Source organism: Rutilus rutilus, assembly GCF_951802725.1.
Source record: "Rutilus rutilus genome assembly, chromosome: 7".
Lineage (NCBI taxonomy): Eukaryota > Metazoa > Chordata > Actinopteri > Cypriniformes > Leuciscidae > Rutilus > Rutilus rutilus.
In genome coordinates this window covers 11275369-11301530 of record NC_140221.1, presented here as the reverse complement: position 1 = coordinate 11301530, position 26162 = coordinate 11275369, and the positions used below count along the sequence as shown (strand labels likewise).

The 26162-nt window shown below is 37.8% G+C and overlaps 1 protein-coding gene across 8 annotated transcripts in view; it reads right to left on the bottom strand.

Annotated features, from left to right (window-relative positions):
• The window catches only part of mast4 (microtubule associated serine/threonine kinase family member 4), a 141579-nt gene that overhangs the window by 33419 nt on the left and 81998 nt on the right, over positions 1 to 26162 (bottom strand). For 6 of the 8 annotated variants that reach the window (XM_084414460.1, XM_084414463.1, XM_084414461.1 and 3 more), the window contains exons 5-7: positions 5214 to 5302; positions 1553 to 1622; positions 62 to 140 (exon numbers count right to left, since the gene is read on the bottom strand). In XM_084414460.1, coding sequence (XP_084270586.1) covers positions 62 to 140; positions 1553 to 1622; positions 5214 to 5302 — 238 coding nt within the window. Of the gene's footprint in view, positions 1 to 61; positions 141 to 1552; positions 1623 to 5213; positions 5303 to 9592; positions 10114 to 15075; positions 15157 to 16219; positions 16521 to 26162 lie in introns of those variants that run through there. The other 2 variants (XM_084414466.1, XM_084414467.1) reach the window with 2 other exon arrangements.

Sequence of the window (26162 nt, the reverse complement as noted above, 5' to 3'; positions counted from 1 at the left end):
TCAAAACGCTGCCAGTGAATGCACACATACTTCTACCGTCTGAAAAACATACAGTACTTACAGAGACGGTGGAGCTGGGTGTGTTTGTTCCATAGCCAGAGGAGGGAAGCGATGCCAAGGACCAGCGTCGCCCGTCAGTTCTACAAACATAGACAATCCTTCAGTCCATATACCCTCAAGTAATTACAAGTGCTGTATAGAATCATCATCAGTAAATTGCATATACTAGATTGAATTGCATTGGCTCCAAGACATGAGAGGCGCGTGTTACACTAGATAAAAGGAAAATGCTGAGTGAGTCATTTATTTTCAAAGTAGATCAGATGAAAGACAGTGGCAGTGTAATCCATGAGCTAGGGCTGCTATCATTTCGAGCAGTGCTCTGTGTGCAATTTCCAAAGGGCCTGGCTGATTGAATGGTCTGATGATAATAACAGGAAGACAAATGCCACAAACACTGCATGGGAGGAGAGATAAATGGGTAGAGTAAATAATACAGAAAAATCTCCAAAATGGTCATGCAGGCACTTGATGTCAATATCCACAGTGAACAGTTATGTACATGTACATGGGAAAGTTTGTGATGCATTATAGTTAATTTCTGGGACAAATGTACAAGTATAATAGAGTGAATCTCATGAATCTTACATCCAGGTCACATTTCAACCCAAAATCGAAAGAAAAAACATACAGTAATTATGTATGGATGTCTAATGTCACATTGGCTATTTAAAAAAAATAAAAATAAAAATAATAATAATAATAATAATTATGGTCCTAAAAAAGCTTCATTGTGTGAAAAAAAAGCTTAAATCTGACCTGAACATGTTTATGACAGGTATCATGAGATTTGCTCAATAAGCTTAATTTGAATTACCTGTCTGCTCTTAGTCCATGACTAGAGGATTATAAATAGTAAAAAATAATAAATAAATACATAAATAAATAATAGTAATTGGAGTTTAAAAAAAAAAAAGTTATAAGAATTTTAGAAACAAAAAGACCCATTTTTCACCCCATCCTGTTTGATCAAACTGAGTTTGACTTGACAGGTTTAGATCTGAACTTCTGAACCACGGTTTTAAATTTGTTTCCATCTAAAATCGTAGAAAGCCTGTCAGCTCCTGATGTTTTCAAAAGCAGAAACCAGAAGCTTTTATCAGCCACACGCTCCTCACATCAAAGATCATTGTTTACTTGAACACTGTACTGATATGCTGATATTCCTGACAGATCTGGACCACCTATTCTATTAATACAGCCATTTATCTCTCAGATTATGCATCTTGAGCACTGGTTTATACAGTACGTTCATCTTTCAAGATTTTTATTTTCTGGTAATCACACCACCACAATATCCTAAGGTGTTGTGGGTGTTTGCTAAGTCAAAAGAGCCCAGTCCAAGTCTCTATGGTACTCTTGTCCCTTGATATATGACATGGGCCCCTCCTTTTTTTTATTTATTCTCAAGGTAATTTTTTGGTAGATTAGAAATATAGAAAACTGAGGTGTTCCATATAGATATAATTCATATCTGTTTCCATGTCATTACCTGCGTGTGAAGGAAAAATGAGCTGAAGCACTAGGGGAGAAGTTTCTAGGGCTGTCTTGTGGACTGGTGCCTAAAAAAAAAAAAAGTAAAAAAAAAACACAAAATCAATTTTTTTTTACTGTGCCAACAATACTCTCTGCTCAGCATTGAATCTTATAACAATATTACTGACATCATCTTCTGCAGTTCCAATATATGGCAAATCCAGTTCTACCATATTTCTTCTTGAAGAGATAGGGAACATTTTCAGTAAATAACTACATTTTAGTTTGTCACACAAAACTATAATATTGCTTTAAATGCCTTGGATCGTAATGAACAACTCATATGGACAGTTTTACCCATATTTTTATGATGCCTTTTTGACAAACAGAAATAACAAATAAAAGAAGGGTGAGTCAAACCTAGAGACAGGCCAGAAATGTCCCACACCATTGTCACCATATGTTCGCTCTTATTAGCTGAACCCCACTGTTTCTAGGGGATTGCTTTTGGCAATATGGCCACATTTGAGGGTTTGGGACATCCCATATTATGGCCATTAGAGCAAAACAGCCTTTTGCCCTGTAATAATTACAGATAATTAACTTGATTGAATAAGGGAAGGAGTTAATAGTTAATTAACAGCCATGTCTGTGGACCCACCGGTGGTGATAAAGAGAGGCCCCTGAGCTTTGCTGGTGGTCGCTGCTCATTAGTAGTGACTTATTTACTGATATTTGCACACAACTGATAAACAGAGAGAAATGATTTGAAAATAATGGAAATTAACTAATAATGATGTGGAATTTGCATGTTATTAACTGAGGTTTTCAACATCTGATGCCAATCTAATAGCTGATATAGTGAATACAATATATAAAATACAATACATACTGTATGTATGTATGTATGTATGTATGTATGTATGTATGTATGTATGTATGTATGTGTATATATATATATATATATATATATATATATATATATATATATAAATGTAACGAATTATATATATACACATACATACACACACACACACACACACACACACACACACACACACACACACACACACACACACACACACACACACACACACATATATATATATATATATATATACATATAATGCATTATGAAAATACAGAAGACTTTTTTTTGCAAGAAATTAATTATTTTATTCAGCAAGGATGCATAAAATGAATCGATAACACTATACAATAAGGTTCATTTGTTAACATTAGTTAATGTATTAACTAACATGAACTAACCATGAGCAATTGATTTGAGACTGTATTTGTTAATCTTGGTTAATAAACATATAGCAGTTCGTTGTTGTTCATGTTAGTTCATAGCGCATTAACTAATATTAACAAATACATCTCTTGATTTTAATAATGTATTAGTAAATGTTGAAATTAATATGAACAAATATGAATAAATGCCGTAGATGTGCAGTTTGCATTATTATTATTATTATTATTAGGTATTATAGGTTGCAAAAAGTATTTAATAAAACGGGGAAAACAATTGGTTTGGAGAAAACCATTTATTTCACAATGTGATTTTCTGTATTTTTGATCAAATAAATGGTGCATTGGTGAAGAAACTTCTTTCAAAATCTTTTTTTTTTTTTTTTTTTTATCTGACTGACCCCCAAATTTTGAACAGTAGTGCAAATCAACTTATAAATGTATTAAACTGTATCCTCATATAATTCATAACTCAAGTCTATAAAGCTATTCTAAATGGCATCTGAGAGCACATGCTGTTATGAACCAGTTGACTGCCTCTAGATTTCATGACTATAAAACTAAAGTGACATTTAATCAGATTAATACACTGTAATTAAATCAACAGTAATGCTGAATGCTCTTTAAAGGTTTCCAATAGAGCACAGGGACAGTGTGTGCGCAGTCAGCAGAATGAGTAAGACACAGATCTAGTGGACAGCTCATGAATTAGACAAAATATTGCTGCTCAGACACATCATGTTTTGGGGCCTGGCCGTGGTACAACAGACTGCTCTCTGTAATATAGTTATGTATTAAATTTTGCCCTAATCAAGGGTGAAGCACCAAATTTTCAAGAAAGGAGCCAATCAAAAGGTTGATGTTTAATATAAAGCTGTATTCATTATATTAGTGGGTTTCACTATGGGCTGGCCTGGATCTATCATATGGGCAATCTGGGCATGTGCCACTCCATGATGGGAGTTTTTAATTTTTTTATATAAAAATATAAAGGTGAATTAAAATACCTTATATTTATAAAGGTACATCTCGAGAACCCCTTGCTCAATATTCTCAAAACTCGAATTTATCGTAGTGCTTGACGATGCCTTTCGAACTAGCCCACCCACGAGGTCCAACTCGCCTGGGTCCTCGAGTCATAGCCGTTTAAAGTCGGGGGGTCCCATCGAACGGCGATCCAGTAGGGGGCGTCCCCGAGGCCCGCCACTCTCGCGTTCGAGTAAGGGACCTCCTCACCCAAATTTGAGCTCTCTGGGTCTTCGCATTGCGGAGATACGAAAAATGTTCTTCTAAGATTGTCTCGTCACCGGTGGCCCACTGGCGGCCGCCATTTTGAAGCGCGCCCAGTGGTTTTCGGCTAATATCTCCACGAAAAAAATTCTGGTGCCACCTTTGGAGGCTGTGGTTGTCTGGTAGAGGAGGGGGGCCCATGAGCTTCAGTTCTCAGGGGCCCCTGGGGGTACTAATCCAGCCTTGACTATGGCCAAGGGTCACTCTGACGGACATCAAAACCGGGCTGGGACAATAGGCTCTATGCACGATCGCTTCCGCGTTTTGTCTAAGCCCGCCCAGTTACATCCGGTGCTGCGTCGGAAGCCGTTTTTGCATTCGGTGGAGATAATGGCAAATGACACTAGCTGTTTACAAGAACTTCCAGCGGTTAACGTGAATGATGTTAACAATATTGTGAGGCAGTTAGCTGTCACACCTAAGAGTTAAGAAAGAGAAGGGCTTTAACTTATATATTTGGAGCTACATCTACAACTTTGAGGGTGAGTATTCTCTCATATTATGCGAAATCCGACTAGCGAATCTGTTTCTAAAAAAATTGTCTCCGTTTCTGAGAAAATGCTATTATGAAAGTTTTGCAGCTAGTACACTTTGCCATAAAAAACGCGCTATGCGGAAATAAAGACGCTGGCTGAGATTCTACCGGAAATACGTCAGCAGCATTCGTGCATAGAGCGTATACATCGATGCATTGTGAATCAAGAAATGATTCTGGATCGATTCCAGTTTTTCTGAATGCATCGCGATTCTCTCTCGAATCGATTATGAGTTTTGTTTTTAACAGCAGATGGCACTGATGAAACAGCGTGCTTGTGAACCTTCTATAAAATAATAATTCATAAAGTTTAAAAAGGTTGAAGCGAATTACAAGGTTGTTTGCAGTGGGCTGTTTACATTAATCTCGCGTCATAAAAGCATTCTGATGTGCAAGTACATTCTCAGACTCACATTCTTCGTGAGCATTTGAGCGTATGGTTAAAAACTAGCCTAGAGTGCCATCTGCTGTTAAAAACTAAGCTCAGAATCAATTTGCGATGCATTCGGAAAAAATTGGAATCGATCCAATAATCGCGATGCATCGAAATTGTCCTGGCCCTCGCACATACACAAACAGACAATCACACTGAACCAGTTACCTGTGTGTGATGACAGAGGTGAGTGAGGTCGAGGAAGGGCTGATGACTGTCCACTCCCTATTAGACTTTTTCTGTTGCTTGTTCTGCAGCTAGAAAAACAAACCAAAGAATTGTGTTTTGTGAACAGACCACTGCAAGAATACCTGTGTTACAGAAAAATGTCAACATCAAGACTATTTGAGAGGCATTAATACTTTATTTGTGCATCTGTCATTACATAAAGTATCACTGTAGCAAATGTAACAACAGATGTACCATTATAGATAATTGCTTTTATATTAGAACTGCATTGGTAAATACCAAATATAATTTCCTTGAACACTGCTCTGTGAACATGCCAAGAAAAACTAAGATCATGAAAATTAAACTTGCTTTCCTACTGTACATGATCTTAGTGAATTATTTAACACCAGTTCACATCCACTCTCTATGCCAGGGGCAGAGGTGTCATGCTCATTCAAGCACGTGGCCCCTCAGGTTTTTGAGCCAAATGGATTTGAATACAGCTTCCAAAAGACAATAAATAATATTTGTGCTTTTGATAATGTGATTATAACATTCAGTGAGTCTTGTGATCAACTGCTAAATTCAGATCTGCTTTCGCACTTTGGCTGGCACTGAGCCAGAGACGGATGTGCTCACTTATGTATCACAACTATTCAGTGTTTACTCTAATCTTAGAATATTGTCGGTACCCTACAAAACAAACAATGCCCCAAAGTTGTTGTCTTTTGGTGAAATTCTTAGTTTTGAAGCTAAAACATGTCACACAGCCTATAGGCCATTCATGCAGAACCATCGTGTTTTGGTGTGTGGGTGACAATACAATAATTTTTATACTGTAAGCTGTATATTCTATCCCCTAACACTAAACCTACCCATCACATAAAACTGCATTTTTAGATTTTCAAAAAACATCACTTACAAAAAACATCACAGCTGTTTTCCTCATGGGGATTAAAAATGTCCCCACAAGGTCAAGGATTTCGGATATTGCCATCTTTGAGGGGACATTTTGTCCCCATAACATTGGGTTTACCAGGACCACACACACATACACACACACAAAATACATCTGGCAAGAAAATACACAAATTTATAAGCATTACCGTTAGAAACTTCCCAAAGTGTAGATTATAGAGAACTTGATTTTTCGTGTTTGCCCTTGTAAACCTCACTTGCCATGATGTCAGGGCATTGCTAAGGTGTTCTGGGAGACTACTGAACATTGGTAACTGATTACTTATTGTCTTTACATAATGTCAAAAGAGCACATCCTCAAGTCTTTATGATATTCTGGACTGGTGATTTTTTCACCTGTTCCACTGAAAACTGATTTTGATAGCTTAATAATAACAAATATAGCACATATCCACGCAAAAAATCCATAACCCCAAGTATGGGCAATTGGAATAGTGATGCTTTACCAGCACAGTAGTGGAGAACAGGGTGAAATCCTAGAGGGGAAATGAACATGTGACTTTGGCCTCTTCTCTAGCCATTGATCCCAAAGCTGGTGTCTAAATGGCAGCCTGGCAGACATCACAGATGACATTGCAAAGCCCTTGTGATCAACACCTCAGCAAAGAGACTGTGAAGAGCAACTGCCAGTGAATCTATCATGGAGGTGTTAAAGGAATAGTTCGCCCAAAAATGAAAATTCTATCATCATACTCACTTTCAAATTTTATTTTTGAGGAACCAAAACGTATTCATTTAATGCAATGTCTAGGCTGCTCTTTTGCATACATTGGAAGTGAACTATGACTTTAGCCATCTCTATGATTCATAACTTATCCTCTCATACTTGAAAGCATGAATTCTGTATTAAAGAAAAGGCCATGAGAAATAAGTGTTCGCCACAGCTTATTATGGGCATTAAGGTTAAGACAGTTGAGTATTCCTCTCTGAGTTAGAAAGGTCAGCACATTGGCTGAAAATGTGCATGATTTTAGGAAAACAAGAAACACTTTCTAGCTTTTAGCGAACTAAGATGAATTAGGCAACAATCATAAGTATTTGAGTGAGACCTACCAGTGCAGACAAATATGATTCATAAAACATCTAGAAACATTACTACAAACCATGATGTCTCTGAATAATATGACATTTGGCTACATATGCTAAAAAATAAATAAAAAAAACATTTAAATAATTTTACTGTAGGTGGAGCATCAGATGACTCTATATGACTCAAAAAAAAAAAAAAAGTCTATTATGGTAAAAAAAAAAAAAAAGGTGCTATTATGGTAATAAAGCACTTTAAAGGGGCCATATTATACATTTGTGTACCATTTTTGTTTTAATATTTTCTCCTGAAGGCCACCACAATGTTTCTTGCACCAAATACAGTTCCACTTTAGTTTTACATGGCCATTTTTCACCTTTAATCTGACCCTTAGACTTCAGATATGTAAAATTATGTAACTTTGGATATGTACAGCAAACATTTGCAGTCATATGGTACTTTTGTGAGCTCATGGTTACGATGTTAAGATTTCATGACAAGCTGTTTTTGCACTAAATGGTGTTTTGGACCTGTGAAAGAATTTTGAGATGTGAAAGTTACTTTAAAAGAGCAAGAAAAGACCCCTTTAAATGTGAGGCATGGTTCAGTATAATATCTGGTTCATGAGCGCTCAGTTAAAGAGGATCAGATTTTGCTATTTATACAGCTCTTACATAGACAGATTAGAAATGAACGGTGCTCAGCTCCATACTTCTTACTGTAGCTATGATGACAATTCAATACCTCATGCTACATCTAGAAGAAACCCACACAGAAATGACTGTAAGCAAAGTAATGACTGAATCATAAAGTATCAGTCAATGTTATGCTACTTGAAAACAGACATTTTGCTTCCGTCGCTGTGTTTAAATGCCTGAATGACTAAAGTCACGTTACAAAAGCCAATTGTGAAGCTGTCTCTTTAATGGTCTTGGCTTGTCCTCAGTGAGTCCTTTGTTTAATTTACAAAGAGTTAAATCCATCATTGTTCATTGCATATAACAGAGTCTCTGCTAAATTATATGAAAATGTGGTTTGTGCACGTGCTTTACACATGCTTCAGCTGTAGTAATCCTGGGAATGTATTGTTTGAATCCAGTCATATTTTTTCCCGTGCCCCTTTCTCTTTCACATTCATTTCCTGACTCTATTTACCTTACTACCAAATCATAAAATTAATGCCTTGAGGTAATTTCAGTGCTAATGCTAATAAATGCGAATTATATGATGCTCAATTTATAAAGCCCTAGAGAAACATCCAGTAACTTCACTTCAAAAAATCGCCCTGAAGTACGATCTGCACAGCATCCGCCCATGCCATTTCATACAAAAATGAAACAAAAGAAATATATAATACCTAAATTACTTTGCAAGTGTCACTAATTTATATCATATTAACAAAACTTCATGGCCAACATGTCAGAAGACTCAGAATGTCAACAATAGACAGAAAAAACACATTCTGTACTCTAAAAACATGATTGAATACAAGGACACATTTGAGGAACCAAGAGCCTAAATCAAGGTCACTTTTGTGAATTAAGAAGAGATACACAATATAACATTTAGTTATCGTATAATTTTACTAAGGAACACATGAGGAAAGCCTTGTTATTGGTGTCATAGTTGAGTGTCATTATCACAGTTCTTACACAAAGACACATTACGGAACCCTCCACCTAGTACAAACCAATAAACACAGCACTGTGAAGAAAGCACAATGTACAATCCTGTCTTCCTTGCATGTTTTCCACAACTAATTCACTTCAAACAAATGACAGATTCAGTCAGATTTACTCATCCTGAGGACACTAATCGGATCATCTGTATCATCAACGGTAAAATGGGTCATTCCCAGGATTAAAATGTGTGCAAGAAGGAAAAGCAGAAATGCACATGAATGCATGATAGCAGAGATATCTATGGCTGGTTGGCCTTTTGGTGAAGGTTTGTTCTTGTTACATGAAGGATACAGCGCAACTTCAGCATAACAGCAAAAGCAGTGTACCCGACTGTATCCGTCAAATAACACGGAGACAGCCAGCAATGCTCAAGAGGATTTAGAGAACAATTCATTTTCCTCACATTCAACATGCATATTTAGACAAATGCATGGTAATTACTCCGGTACGTAAATATCTTTTGTGCCTGCCACATGCACTGAACAAAAACGTCCTGATTACAATCAAGAGGTACTCCAGTTCAGAATTCAAAGGAAATTTAACACAATAGAAAACACAACACCTGCATTACCATATTGTTATTGTCTATAACCTCAACTCACTTAATTCTTGATAAAGTTCTAAGACTTAAAAACCCAAACCCACAAAACTGTAAAGTGGCAACAAACAATCAACCTGAACTTGATTACCTTTTGGAGCGCCGTAGACTTGTTCCACTGATAAAGTAAGGCATAGAAAAGTTGGAGAGCATAGTCCATAAGCTGGAGTCAGACATTGTCCTAAAGTCATGCCCCCAGAGTGCTCTGAGGTGTCTTAAAAAAGAGAGTGAGGAGAAATGCCTGGTTTCCAAGAGAAGTAGGCACCCAGCGCAAGAGTCCCGGGAAGTCCTCACAGCACAACGCTCTGCGACTACAGAGTTTCGTCCAGGAACATCTGCTGCTCGCTGCAGCATACACAGGCTGTCAAAGGGACGGTGTGTCCTTTGAAGTGTCCTAAATCGAACAGTGAGAAAGCTTCTCTGAGCTGTTTCCTATTCAGGTCATATCCATTCCTGCTCGAATGCTGGATGCCTCTGGGACAGAGGGACAGGACTACTTCCAGCAGGATGACTTTTTGTTTTGATGTGAAAGTTGTGTGGCTTTGCTGCTACCCTGTAGACTCATTGAGAATCAAGAATGCTCCATATCATGTAACAGGCATCTACCGTACCACATCCTGAGGCAGGGAGGGGAGAGGAAAAGAAAGGAAGGGAGGGGGTGTGAGTCAGAGGAGCAATGCATCATCAGCAGACGACGCAATGAATGCAATCACGGCTCTCCCTGTCTGGCCCTGCTCCAGAACCCCTAGGGCCATTTGAAATGGAAATGCACAGCATTTCAACCGTAACCATGTGCAGGTCCACCTCTTTTCCCTTCTCCTTTTTTTTTCTTCACTGGATCTGCCATATGAGGAAAACCACCCTCTCTCTTCCACTTCAACACCTTTGATCTGCTCCTGTTCTGTTCTTCAATCTGCTCTTTTGGCAGGCAGGGACATGAGGCTCAACCTCCCTGACACATGACAGATGAACTTGGTGGGGTGGAATGGGGCCGCTCGGTCTTGAAAATTATCTGTTGAATCCAGATGGGCCGATAACCACGAAGGTGCACTTAGGACAGGCCTGAGAGAATATGAATAAGCCAGGCACACAAACAGGCACACAGACAACTGATCAATCCCTCAAATAATGCTTCAGATATGGACATAAAAATGAGGACTCTGGTCACGCATGAAGTGAGCAAAGTCTAGCTCAATCAATCTGAAGTCTCATGACTTCTTATCTCTTCCAGCAGGACTAGTGACCTATAGAACCTTAACAAATCTGGGAACAATCCAAGCCCACTCTCTTATGTGTCAGCCCGTGATCTATATATGTACAGTATGCACCGTTTTCTGTGTTCTTATTTGTACAGGACGAACCAGAAAAAAATATCAGTGCTCTGATTCAACAAAGTGCAAGGCAGCTCTTAAAGCTGAGAGTATACCTCACTTGTCTATAAAGACAATCACACACATGAGTGATTTAAGTGAAAAGAAAGATCCACTAGATCCATCTGCCTTCACAATCAATGGGGTATACTTAGAAAGAATTGTGTAGCAAACTGTGCATAAGACCGAGCAAAACATGGAAAACCAAATATAACAGGGCACACAATTAAAAGATAACAGCACTCAAGTAATGACCTAGCAGTACAGCAGAATTTCCAACTTAACTTTTAAAACTTTACACTTAACTGTAAAATAAAATATTAGTCTCTCTATAGTACTTCGGACATTAGTGATACTATTTATTTTGACTTACAGGACTAGTTATGATTGTTTATTTTGCCCACCTTTTAGTTATGCCTGAGAAAGCTAGTGAAAATTGCATTTTTACCAATCAGCATCCCCAGGAGGAATATTTTTCAGAAAGCATGCAAATGTTCTGTAATGTGGTCATGACCTTCTTTTCATCTAAACAGTTCCACCGTTTACTGGTCTCAGACGATTGTGTGTAAACATCAACTAATCAAACTAGTTCAAACAGCTCAATGACCCACTTCATCAGCTATCCCAAAAGACTTTCTTGATGACAAACAAGGGCAGATTGACTGTGCCTTTCACAGTTCTGGCTTCATCATTAGGGCTTTAAATGGAGAATTCCAGAATAGGCTACAAAGTGAGCTTTGTGAAATAAAAGGAAGCTTCAACAAAACGTGATGATTGTCAGATTTATTCCAAGGGAATGAGTATAGATCCCAGCAATCAATGGTCCTGTTTATACCTAGCCTTAGTGATCTGATTACAAGAGGGTGAGCTAGGACACATTGCAGTTTACAGGTAGCAATACGTCTCAAATTAGTCTCCTGTGACCATCAGGGGCGCATTAACGCACAAGCTTCAATGGGCTGAAGCGCAGGGACCTATACTGCGCAGGAAAATATTTTTTCTCCAAAAAATATTTACATATAATATTTTTATATTTTTTGGGAGAAAAATTATTTTCCTGCGCAGTATTATTGAAGTTTACAGCAGTGACAACCTTTTTTTATTAAAAAAAAAAACTCACACACCAATACATTTTCAAGACTCGCAACTGCTTTTCGGCGAAGCTCTGCTGTGTGAATGGAACCAGACTGGACAACTAGTTTTCTGTAACGTCATACTGTGCGAGAGAGCCGCTCTGCGCTGAACGTGGGTTCAGTAACTTACAAAAGTATGGATCTAATCTGTGTGTCATCTGAAGGTTTTAGATCCAGTCACTGTGTTCCATCGGTGCTGGTCGTGTCTCAATTTTAAGTTTTAAATCTGAGGACGGAAAAACAGGAATCACAATATTGCTTGTGATAAAAAAAAAAGAAAAAAAAAAGAAAAACCTGCATGAGCACTGCATGTTTCCAAGAAAAAAATCATGCTGTTGCGCTTTCTATGTGCTCACATTTTCAGAGCAGTTTGCAATCCCCGAATAGCCCACATTTATGCCAAGTGATTTTTTGATCTAATGAATAATTTGTTTAATCATGGTTTTTATACCATCCCTGTAAACTAGGGGTGTTTCCTATGAGGAGGCAAGGAAGACAGAGCATCTTCAAAAAATTGGATGAGAAAATAATCCATATTACAAAAATAAAAACAAAATGTGACATCAAAACATCTTTAAATCATTTTCAACTCATTTTTCTAAAGTAACACTGTCCAACAGTGACACCAATAGGTAAAGTTGTAGCAGGAGTCCGTGTGTCTCTTGCCAATTGAGTTTTAATAGACCCCCTAGACGTGCGGTTGTTAGGTGGGGGTTATTGAGAATGAATGGGGAAAGTCACGTGAAATGAGGCAATGCCTCAATCGCGCAATGATTGGATATAATTGGTTTTGATTGGATATGATTGGTTTGTGCTATAAATCCCACCTCTTATTTGTGTGCGTGCTCCGCGTTCATGAATCGGTCTAAATAAAAACATTATCGAGTTAATGGAAAGACTAATTAAAAAGTAATTAAACAACTTACTCACTGCTTTATGTCATGTCAAAATAAAACTTGAAATGGCCTGAAAACTGTTGTTTTTTGGGAGTAATCAGCTTGGTAAAATTGAAGGTACATCTTCGTTTCTGGGTGACCAGTGTTTACAGAGCTTGATGACTGATGATCCGAAAAGAAGTTGACTATTGAAAAGAACAGCTGAACATCAGTTAAATATACCAAATATTGTTTAAATTGTTACTGTCTTTAGTTATTATTTTGGAATAGATGTAAAAATGCTTTAAAAAACTAAATTGATGAGATTTATACTTGGTTTTAATAAATAGAACATTAATTACATAGTTGTTGCATGTTAAAATACAAAATTCAATTGTATTTGTACATTTGATTTATATGAATATAAAATAAATAAATAATAATAACTGAGGAATTTGCCACCTCATTTTAGAACACCATTGCAGGCCACTGCTGTAAACTCACATTTTGGCCAGGAATGTTTTGATGGCATTTTCTTTTCATATTACCTCTGTATAAAGCCAGTAATTATGTACTGTTACTATATAGTGTTGCTAGTGTTGTGATGCTCTTTGTTTATGTAACCGCTATCTGCTGTTCCATAAGCGCCACCAACTGGCAAAGATTGAATTTGACTCATATTATTACTCAGCATACACACAGTGTTGTAAATGTTAACCGCTGTATCGACAAAATACATTTGATACAAATAATTGGTAGGAAGCTCAAATATTTTTTTTTATCTGGGGTAGTGGGGCTACCGCAATGCTGTAGCTCAGGGACCTCTGGTTATCTTACAGCACCCCTGGTTACCATTGGTGATCAAAGTTCAAAGTACTCACTCTGATTTTGTGAGTACGTCAGAGATAATGTCAGAGTTCCACTGCATGTTCATAAAGCACAAACTATTGCTTTCAATATAATTATATTAGGGCTGGTCGATTAATCGCAATTTCCATGTAATCGCACTTAAACCGACTTGGCTTATCGCAATTTTGAAATCGCAACGGCTGCGATTATTTTTTAATGCGCAGCCTGTCATTGATGTACAGCTCTGTAAACGCTGCTCCATCTGAAAGCACTGAGTTTGAGTCACTTATAACGTGCGTTTGAAAAAGCAACACGCGTCAAACATGAGAAGCATTTATGAACCTCTTGTCCAACAAAAGACAACATTTAATAACATGTTTTTACTCCAAACTCACTTCATAATGACAGTTGAGCATCCTTCTGTGAGATGTGGCTTCTTATACAGAATAAGGCATTCGTGAGTTTATAAGTCATGTTTAATCAATCAAAGCGTTTCAATCTGTTTATTCAGCTACAGCGATAGGAATTTCCTGGAATGATGAGTGTTATGGTACTTAAGCGGTGGGGCATATTTGGCGTGTCTGCGTGGGACGCCCTCTGGCTTTCAGATGGAGCAGCATTTACAACCGATCAGCTGCACTGCACTGACAAGCTGCGCAGAAAATAATTGCAGCCTTTGCCAAATCGCATGCAATTTCAATTATTTCAGTGCAATATATTATATTATATTATACTATATTATATTATATTATATTAAAATATATATATATATATTTAAGTCACATCAATATGTTTTGTGGAAACTCTTCATGAAATGTATTCTAACCTTTTCTAACCTTGTGCTGTCAAGCCTGCAAAAACCAATCATTAGTACCATTCAAAAAGTCTTTCAAAAATTGAGAGTACGTTTCCTTTGTCTTAGTGGTAAAAATAATTCACTGCCACAGTTCTTCATTTTTAGGATTTGAATGACCTAGTAACGGTTTCCCCAAAAATGGTGCAGGGCTCTTTCCAACAAAATGTTCAATGGCCAAAGCAGCAAATCCTATTTATCACATAAAAGAGAGTGAATGAGAGAATCACCAAAAAGACTGGAGGAAGGGGGAGACACTAAGAATGTTATATAAGCACAAGGAACAATACTATTCCCCACAGTTTTAGAAAATGAAATCCCAATCAAAGGCATTGAATGTAAAAATAATAAAACTCAAAAGAGATAAATGATTGGAGACCATGTGCCGTTTCGATCGCTGAACTCCATGCTTTCATTTTCAGTGGCAGAACACAGAGCCTTGAACATATTAAGCCTCAAAACAAAATGGCTATGTGAAAGAAGCACGCGCTTACCTCCAAAAATGAAATGCGTGCAGCGGGCTGCATGGGCTGCAAGGGCTTGTGGGAGTTGGGCTCAAGCTTCGTGGAGTGAGGCTGGAAGTCAAATTGAGTTTTGTGAATGTTCATCATGAACCAGAACAGTCTCTCTCAGGATGCAGCCTTTGAAGTTGAGAGCTTATTTATATGCAGAGACACACAAGCTTGCATGCATTAACCACAGAGCAGCGTCATGCATGACTGTTAAAGGTTTTTTCGGTAAAATGCTGCGTTGCAAAAAGGGTTACCACAACATTGGTCCATTACATTCCATTGCCTAAGGATGAAATGGTTTTGGATTGTACACTTGTTGATATACAGACTGGCCACATGCGCACATTTAATTTAACATCGGTAAAAATAAAAATCACCACTGTTAATCTACAAGCATCATGCTTTTATCAAGCGTTACGAAGGTCCCTTCATTGAGAAACAAAACATGTTTGGCAAAATTGCTGAGCTGACATGTCCAGGAGATACGCATGTATCTGTATCCTTAGCAACAGCAGCCATGATGCAACACCTGATCATAGCCGCAAACATGCATCTGCTACGACCCCTGTAAACAAAAACAAAGGCGCCTCATCTTATCGAAACGTCAAAGGCCAATCTAATATGACGAGATATTAACTGTTTATGTTATGTCGCTACAGTACGGTGGCGTCTTTGACCTGCTAACAGGTTGAAAAACAATCAGGCCTTCTGTAGGGGCAATACAGCCACATGATTCAATAAGTGACGGAGATCAAAAACTATAAATACGCAGATAGGAGCATAGCCAAACAGAAAGGCAGCTGCTGCGCAATTCCTTCTGGCTCAAGTCTGACAAGCCGTGACTAGAAGATGATCCAATATTGATCTAGCATCATCATCCTTTATCCAAACATGAGCCTGTGCTATCAAAATCACATGCAAAGCCATCGCAAAGGGACACTAGCTGGATCTACACAAGCTAGCAAACCTATATTTTCCCTTCAACACATGCTGCAGACGCTGTTACTGTGGTAATGGTGCACTGCTCAGATGTGCTGTCACCACTACAGCGACAGACACACTGCAGATAAACAGTCTGCTGTCATCGCAGCCAGAAAATATGTGAGAGAGAAGGGAAAATACTCACTCCAATGTCAACCCTGGAATCCTCAGTCTCTCCCGCTGGGCTTTCATGGTCGCGCTGCGCTCGTTCACTCTATTGTGTACATGATATATTCGCGTCGTCTGCCTGCCCGCACCCCCATGCGCTGACAAAGAGCCAAAGCCAGGCTCTGGTGCGGAGAAACCGGCTGAGAGCTTGTCACAGAAGAGGAGTAGATACAGGGGACCTAGTGCTCTGAGCTGTTCAACTTCCACCCGAGCTGTCAGATGTGATCATCAACTGCCTGTGGAGGGCAAGGAGGCTGGGCGACAATCCTTTCCCCCTCCCCTGTCGCTCACGCACCAGCACTAAACAGACCTACATGCCCCTCCTCCACCAAAGAAGCAGCCTTACGTCAGCAAAGCACAATCAGAGGAGTCTACATGCAGCACTTCCTATCTGCAGCAGGGCTGTTGACCATCATTCATCCTGTCTGTTTTCCCCAATTACACTGCAGCATAAACTGTGTGAATGTTCTTCTGTAAGATAAGCCATAAATGTCTCAAAAGGACAAGTCTTCAAAGAGAAACCAAGACATGAAGACACTTCATTAGTGTTTGCTAAGGCAAACATAATCTTTTCTCATAGTTGGGTATCTCACAGTTGCTATCTGTGAATAATGACAAATCATGTGGCTTATTCAGAAGAGGGGTGCTGTTTTTTCTAAGTAATCAGAATTATGGCTTTACCTGTCGGACGATAAAATGGGCAAATCCCACAGACAAATGAAGGAAGGGCTTGAGCTATATTTAGAGAACAGGATATCACAGAGACTTGTAAGCTACAACCTACCAACTGCGTAGCAGTGGACTAAATAGTTATAGTTAACATAAAACTGTCAAAAATGACAGTTTTCATTCATTGAAATGAAGCTGAAATACATAAAATATAAATATTAAATGAAAAACTTACGATAATTTGAAATATTGCCTTGGCAAATAACTTACATAGGTTTAAGTTAAAACAATAAACTAAAACAAAAATAAACAGAAATGCCCTGGCAACCACGCAGAACATTTACAACTGCATAGTCATGATACCTTAGCATCACCACTGAAATAGCCCAGCAAAAAACTGAGAACATCCAGACAACCACATAGCAACATGCTAAAACCACTCAGAAACACCTTAAAGACTTCAGACGGAAAGTCAACCACCGAGAACACCCCAGTAACCGAATATCTACACCCTGACAACCCTCCTCACATTATTGTGGTGGTGAGTTTTTCACAGGCAAGCATAATTCAAAAATAGATAAAAAGGTAAACCATTTAAGGGATACACAAAACCACACAATAGCCTTAATTTACTACAGTAGAATGCCTTGAAAAGAATCTTGCGATTATGGTACATGGAGAATTTTGCACTAATCTGTACCAGGCACCGAGTTTCACTGGGGACAAAGGTGCTTGGAGACCGTTGCTATAATGAGCTCAAGCCTTAACAAGCAATTTAATCTGAGTTCCGCTAAATACCTGCTAATGAAACTCATAAAGCCGAGAAAGACATCAGACCTGAATCCACACTTGTTAGCAACTTAGCAACATCAATATGCAGACAGTAAAATGAGTGACATATTACTCAAAGCCCTAGCAGATATGTATGGAATTGCTGAAAAGATGAAGACATGGCATAAAATGAACACTTGCTACATTACTTGCTACAAAAACATTACTAGCCAGGTATTGCAACATCATATTTAAATACATCACATTACATTGAAATGTACTTTCAAAGTATGAGGGTGCCAACAAAAGTAATGTGATCAATAAATCTGCAAAAGTTGTATTCCATAACATCACAAGTCCCATTGTTTTCTATTCACGTACTCTCTCATAACTGCATATTAATGGTTGTGCATGTGAAATTTGTACTTTCTGCTATATGTACTTGAGTACAATTTTGAGCTTACTGTAACCATGGATGCTACAATCAGCATAATCCTTTCTGTTTTTGTTTTTAATTAGAGATGCATAATACTACATTTCTCAGCCGATATACCGATAGCTGAAAAGGATATCTTTGATTTTCTTAAGGGGGGAATATCTCTCCCAAATAAAGCTGTAAACTATACTGGGAACTCTCTCATTTGGTACAATACTGTAATATTAGAGAATAAAATTAACAACAAAGCCCAAAGTACTATATTCAACATGCTATTTAGTTTTAGATATAATAATTACACTCAAATAAAAACTGAAATGTTTGTATACAACTCAGTTGCACATATGGTAGTTTTCATAAACAATTGTCTTCATGACAAATTGACTCAAACATACATATAATTAACAGTAAATAAGATCCTCTCTAGTGTTTTTGATAGCTAACTAACAAACTGTGAATATTGGATGATTTTCCTGAGGTAAACACATGAGACATGCGTTAATTTGGCCTAAATTAAACAAGAAAATTTCTCTTCACACACAGTATGAATTTGAGCAGTCTGACACATTCTTTTCCACCTCCTTTTGACTGAAAGGATATAATCGGCCCTCATCATCGGCTGTTTTTAAACAATCGGCTGATGGATAATGAAAAGAATTGCTTTTATCGGCCAATATCAATTATTGGCTGATGCATCGGTGTATCCATAATTTAAATGCATGCTTTAGCTCTTAGAAGTGTGCATGCCTGGAACTACAAAACATCAACAAATAACAAGATGAAGATGCAAAGGCAAAACTGATTAAAACACACAAAGGAAAAGTTTTTTTTTAGGAAAAGTAAATTATTGACCACAGTTGGCAGACTCATGAAAATACACAATTACAGATGACAGTGAACATCACATCAAAGATCAAGCAGAATAGGGAACCGGTATGTCGGGCGTAAGGACATAACCCAGTTAAACACCAGCTAAATTCTGCTAAATTAGGCTAAACTCACTTCATGTTAAGAAACTGCATTAGTTATTTATCTGAAGCAAACAGGCATATACCTGTTTCAAAAATAGCTTTTAGATTTGAATGGATGTTAAAGGCTCAATGTGTGCATGTGTGTGAAGGGAATGAAGCAATCAGCTGAGGCCACTGGGACTGCTTCATTGGGATTTAACAGGTCACACTTCACTTATTACCCTCTATTTACATTCATTAATTGCAGTAACCCTTTCTTTTCCAAACTGCCATCATACATCAGACAATAACACTCATTGTGTAGGTTTAGAATGATTTCTAAAGGAATTAAAAGCATCAACTTAAAATATTAATAAATACTATAAAAGTATATAAAATATTACAAAATAACACTGGCAGAAATGATGTTTCACAAGACCCTCTAAATACCTTATAATTAAATAGGTCATGTTTTGCTAAATTTTTAGCATTTAACAGCAATCATTTAATTAATTCTATTTTATTTGATATTTTTTAAGCATTTATAAAAACTACAAATAGTAGTATAAAAATACCAAAGCCTGCTGCCACAGATGCTGCTGTATAAACGGTTGACTCATCTCTCATTAACATTCAGTAAACACATCTGTAGAGCTTGACCTGAGTGTCATAACCTCCCCATCCACCACTTCACTCCACCCCACTGTTGATCGAGCCCAGTCACATGACCACTGCATTGACTCACTCCCTCTCAGAAATAAACAGACAACCGTAACAGCACATTTATCACACAATGCCTGTGTTGCCGTCATAACAGACAGGCCATAAATCACAAACGCAAAAGGCAGATCAAATTCATTGACATGTTTTTTTCTTCTAATTTGTTTCTGACAGGTTTTGACACATTGAAGATCTATCATATACATCCAACCATGAGAGTGTAACTGACGCAAAGCAGGAGCGTGCATTGTCAGAGACACTGCACTAGCACTCAGTTATTTTCTAATATGAATGTTTTGAAAACAACAGTAAAAATAGAGGATGCAAGTGCTGGAGTGGGGAAAAGTGTGACAAGCCTAAACTATGTTGAAACAGGATATGACAACAAGCAAATGGACCAAATAATACTGATCAAGTCCTGCACAAATTTTCGTCCAACCAAACGCTCTCTAGAATGAGAATAGCACACCTCCCAATAGAACTTAAAACAAATAAGCAAATAGAAATTTATGAGGAATTCACACGTGTGTGTGTGTGTGTGTGTGTGTGTGTGTATGCATGCATGTATGTATGTATGTATGCATGTATGTATGTGTATATCTTTTCTTTTTTTTTTTTACAGAAAAATATATAATATATTTATATTTATATTAGGGATGCACGATATTGCATTTTGGCCGATATTCGATATGCCGATATTTTCAAACTAATTTTGTCCGATGCCGATACCGATATATACACATTTTCCTCCTGATATACAGTATTTACACTTTAATTTTACTGAAGAGAAATCCAAGTCTCTCTCCTGTACCTTTACCATATTACACTCATGTGTTGTAGATAAGGCAATACACAAGACAAACAAAACAACATTTGATTCTACCATAAATGTATAATTTTACAAATGTAGACAGACATTCACCCCTGAAAAATAGGCAAATTATTTCACTTGGAGAATAAATGATATGCCAGTGCCACATTTTATTTTTAAATTCAGACTTCAAACTTCAGTCCTTAGGAGTAAAATAAATAAAAATTAATTTTCAAATAAAAAAATGTACATCTTCTACTTGAACAGGTCTACCAAATGCTCCCCTGTTTTCGGTGCTGATGCAGTGGCGACCCGTTCATGTAACATGTAAGAGTGGCGCTGCCAATAAAGCAACTAAAAGCTGTCACAACGAACCGCAAAAGTAATGATTATGAATATGTCAAATATAGCAAGGAGACATTTTAATTGTTTATTAATAAACAAGTGTTTTCTGTGTCGGCTGCAAAGATGAAGTTGACGATGACTCGCGATCTTCGCAGTAGTGAACGCGCCAGAGAGAAATGCACATTTCAGATTACATAGTTTTCTTTCGTTTTGAATTGTTCTGTTTAAAAATATGATTTCAAGCGTTCTGTAAATAATAGATAGGCTATATTTCTCAGGTCTGTGAGGCAAGTAGGCTATGCTGAGTTTCGTTTCATTTATGAGACTAGCTCCAGTTCAATCGCGGGTGCCTCCGTGTCGTGATATCTATTATCTATTATCTGCTTTACTTATTATTTATTAAATCCAGGCAAATGGTTGATGAAACATTGATTAAAATTAAGATACAATTAATACAAAACGAAATTCACTTAGAAAGGCTTTGTGCTTTCTGTTTGAGGTCTCTGTGGAAGTTTTAAAGCAGTCTCTTTTAGTGCCGCTTTCAGAGCGCTCACGTCCGTAACCGAGAACTGTCACTGTTTTTCCTCATAAATGCGAACACAAAAAAAAAAGAAAAAAAAAAGAATATGTTATGCTCTGTGGAGAGCATAGTAGCTTGGAGAGTTTACATTAGTAAGCTACAGGACATCGTATTTCAAAACATGACCTGCACGAAAGAGAAAAAAAATTACTGCGTCATTGTACCCAGCACTCCTGAAAATGCACTTGCGAATGCGTCTCTGTCCCCAGCACATCTCAAACCAAACTGATGCCCATGCTGGAAATGCCTCCACATGTTAAGTTGCTGGCCCTCATGCATGGTCATCACCTGCACATAGGAAACACGCCACCCTATCGGCAAGGCTCATCGGCAGAAATGATCATATCGGCCAAATGATCATTCCCTTTTATCGGCCGATACCGATGTTGTGCCGATATCATCGTGCATCCCTAATTTATATTTATATTTATATATATATATATATATATATATATATATATATATATATATATATATATATATAAATACATACACATACATATACATACGTATACATACCACCTGTGCAATAAGTCCATTCTTGAGATTTCCTCACTACTAAATATTCTGCGGTCAACTGTAAGTGGTATTATAACAAAGTGGAAGCAATTGGGAATACCAGCAACTCAGCAATAAAATAAATAAAATAAAAATAATTCACATAGTGGGGTCAGCGCATGCTGAGGCGCACGGTGCGCAGAAGTCATCAACTTTCTACAGTCAATAGCTACAGACCTCCAAACTTCGTGTGGCCTTCAGATTAGCTTACGAACAGTGCGTAGAGAGCTTCATGGAAGCTTCACGAGCAGCTGCATCCATGCCTTACATCACCAAGTGCAATGCAAATCGTCGGATGCAGTGGTGTAAAGCATGCCTGGACTCTAGAGCAGTGGAGACGTGTTCTCTGGAGTGACAAATCACACTTCTCTGTCTGGCAATTCGATGGACAAGTCTGGGTTTGGTGGTTACCAGGAAAACGGTACTTGCCTGACTGCATTGTGCCAAGTGTAAAGTTTGGTGAAATGTAAGCAAGCTTCATGCATTTTCGTCACTGTAATATTTCACTGTAACAGTAAATAGGTGGAACATAAAGCACTTGTATGGTAAATAATTAGCCAAGATTAAAATGTTATAATATTACTATTGTTGTTTAATTTAATTATTTTATCTTCATTTATAAGTAAAAACTTAGTGAACAATCTTGGACACTGCCTCTTTGCGCCACCTGGTGGTGATTTCGCAAACAAGTGTAACATGTGTAACAACGTGTAACAACGCATTCTCGGTGGTAATAGGCATTTTGGTTGACTACCTACTTTATAGGCTGTGGGATATTGGTAGGCACCTTAAGCACATAACAAAATGATTTTTGACCCCAGGTCTATAAGAGATCACAGCACACTTCAAATTGAAGATGTACTCGTTGAGCAGGTAACAACATACAAGTATTTAGGTATACAATTGGATTGTCAGTGATGGTGGATGTGATGTGGGTTTTCTTCTGTTTTTCTGTGAATGTGAGGAAAGTTATGGGGGGTACTGTGTGTGGTTGTTGGATGTTAATTGAAATTCTGGATGGGATAATTCTGAGCATGTTTTGTGTAGGTTAACTGTGTTGGGTGTGTGTTATACGCAATGTGTCGCCATTGTTCTCTCGAATGCCCAAGACGAATTTCTCCAATAGGAGACAATAATGAAGTAATGAAGTATGGTTTCAACAACCTCATCACAAGAGTCTATGAATTGGGCCCCCTCAGAGGCCAAACCCACAGCTTCCACAACTCTGGTCGGGGGTGAAGGATTAAGCCCCTTGCCTGAGACAGCAGGTCTTTCCTCATCGTAATCTCCCAAGGGAAGCCATCGAGAAGGGACATAAGGTCAGAGAACCACACTCGGGCCAATCAGCTACTAGCAACAGACGGGCCTTCTTTTTGAAGCGTTTTATTTGAGGAGCTGATTAACAGCTGGGGCCGGGGCCCCGAGACCTGAGCCCGGTGAGGGAGGTAGCGCTGGAACGTTGAGCTCGTGAGGGAGGTAGCGCTGGAACGTTGAGCTCGTGAGGGAGGTAGCGCTGGAACGCTGCTGCTTGCTTTTTAGCCTCCTGAAACCTCTCGATGACAGTGTAAATGTAGTCTCTGAAGAGGCCAGAAGGCGAAAGCAGAACATCCAGCAAAAAAATGTGTCTCGGTCTTTTAATTCAGACAAATTTAGGCAAAGATGCCTCTCCGTAGCTGTCATAGAACAACCACAACACCAACACAACACAACATTGTTCACAACACCATCTCCTTGGTGGCCCGACACAACTCTTTAACTGTGTCCAGTTCGTCAAGGTCTCAATACAGGTTGCCCTGGTACATTGTACTCGCTTTAACCACCAAGGCTGAAGTTGTTCTGGATCTCTCTCCCTCTCTCTCTCTCTCTCCCCCCAGGTCAACTGACACCAGACACAGTCATCAGGATCACTATTAAAAAAAACTGCCAACTGTCATGATTTCTAAATATAGAAAATCAAACCTCTGACCTATTACAAACACAGTCAAAACAGACACCAACACCAAATACCCGTTTAATCATATTACAGCAAGACGCTACATGGACCATTATCATCTCGACTCCAAACGTTACTGATAAAAGTATAAAACCGTTTGAAATGCATAATGAACAGGTTCAGGAGATATTTAAGGGTTTAATTCTAGTGTCTATATGCCTTACCATGGGTCTGATCTATAATCAGGGCTGGCAGGGCTAATACTAGGGCTATCAATCAATCTAAATGGAATTAATTACATGATAGTCGATTCATTTTTTTAATTTTTTATTTTTTTAACAAAATTACAGTGTTTGATGAATACCCTTAATAAATACCTATATTTGAAGTGCTCTGAGGTGCACACACATTTAACTACAATGGCCAAAAAAAAAAAAAAAACTTTGACTGAGGGGCATGGAACAAAAGTTAATGTTGCACTATATTATAATAACTATATTACATTAAATATATTTGGGCATCTCTGATATAAACCATTTAGAAGGAAAATATGCCCTTAAAGACTAGAAAGAAAATATGCCCTTTTAACTATGCTATGAAATAGGGATGCTCAGACCAGGATTTTTGCAGCCGATAGAATACAGATTTTTTGTACTCATGATTGGCTGACACTGATCCTAATCATCCAAGCTTTATGTAAGTGATATGCAAGCTCTCTGTTGATGGTCACTGTTAACCCCTTACACCCTGAAGGCATTTGTATAGATTCCATGTGATTTCAAGTGGCAAACTAAAAAGTAATGGCAAGTACAAATACGTACAAAATTTTGATCATGTTTGGAGGTTCTTGGTTAGGGGGGTTGGGGTGGTCCCCCTGGGTTGAAATCACGTAGGGGTATGCAGTGTGGGCGGTCAGAGTACCGGCGACAAGTGAGAAGGGCCGGTACGCCAGACAAAATGAGGATACACTACAGATTAAAATATAGAAGTGTGTACTGGCCCACTTCGAGCATTGGTAATATAATCTGTGTGTTTACAGACATCAGAGAATGCTGTGAGAGAAGATACAGTAACATGACGTTTAAAAGGAATGAAAGGGTTGATGGTCCTGGGTGATCACTTATCAAGCTGTGTTTATGTTTCCAAATATAATGAACACATTATTTAATAATTTGTGAGGAAATATTTTAAACCAATGGCATGTTGACAACATTTCCACAAAATATAATAAATCACCAGTAAGATACCTTACATTTCCTAACTGTTTCTCCTGGACATTAATGAGATTAAATGACAATCTAATTTAGATTTTTGGCACAGCCTGTTTCTCATATTTTCATAAAGTTGAGTTCAGTTATCTCACATGTACCACCTCAATTCACAAGCTGCTCAGATACCAAAGCCTCAATCAAATACTCAAATATTCTTTATGACATTAGTTTTAATCCTATTTCTATTCTTTTTTACGTTTATAAATTTATTTTTTTTTCTCCTAAAAAGTTCTAAGAAAGTTTAGTAGAAACATCACAGACAAATTTGATTCTCTAGGAAATGCTGACAAAACAATATGTACACTGTAGGAGCTTTGAAATGATTATATATTTTTTTATTTAAAAGTTAAACCCATGTGAACAGCTAAATGATGGACAGTAGGCAGGTAATAATGGCGGAGATTCAATCTTATAATTATTATAAACACATAATTATTGCAATCTTAGATTATTATAAAACTTCTTGTGTTTGAAACTCCAAAACAATGGCTGGGATGTAAATGTATTTGTGAACTGTCAGTAATAAAGGTTTGTTCTGTTAGAATTCCTCAGATCATAACAGTTTGTTACAACACTTATTGATGGATCAATTCCCAGATAAAATCTAAGCCAGACATCATCCACAGGAAGTGAAGGTTTCATTAATCAATGTAAGGGATGAAAACACATTCTATAAAGAGACTTGAGTAAACAAGGCTTTAGATCACATTAAAAAACCCTTCAAAAAAGAAAAAAAATTTAGTCAAGTTTGCCTTTGAGTCATTTTTCTTCTTCTTTTTTTTCAGTGTTTTTGGTCAATTCAATGAAAGTCTAAAACAACAATGGATCCCACTGACTTTTATTACATGAAAAAAAAAAAAATATATATATATATAT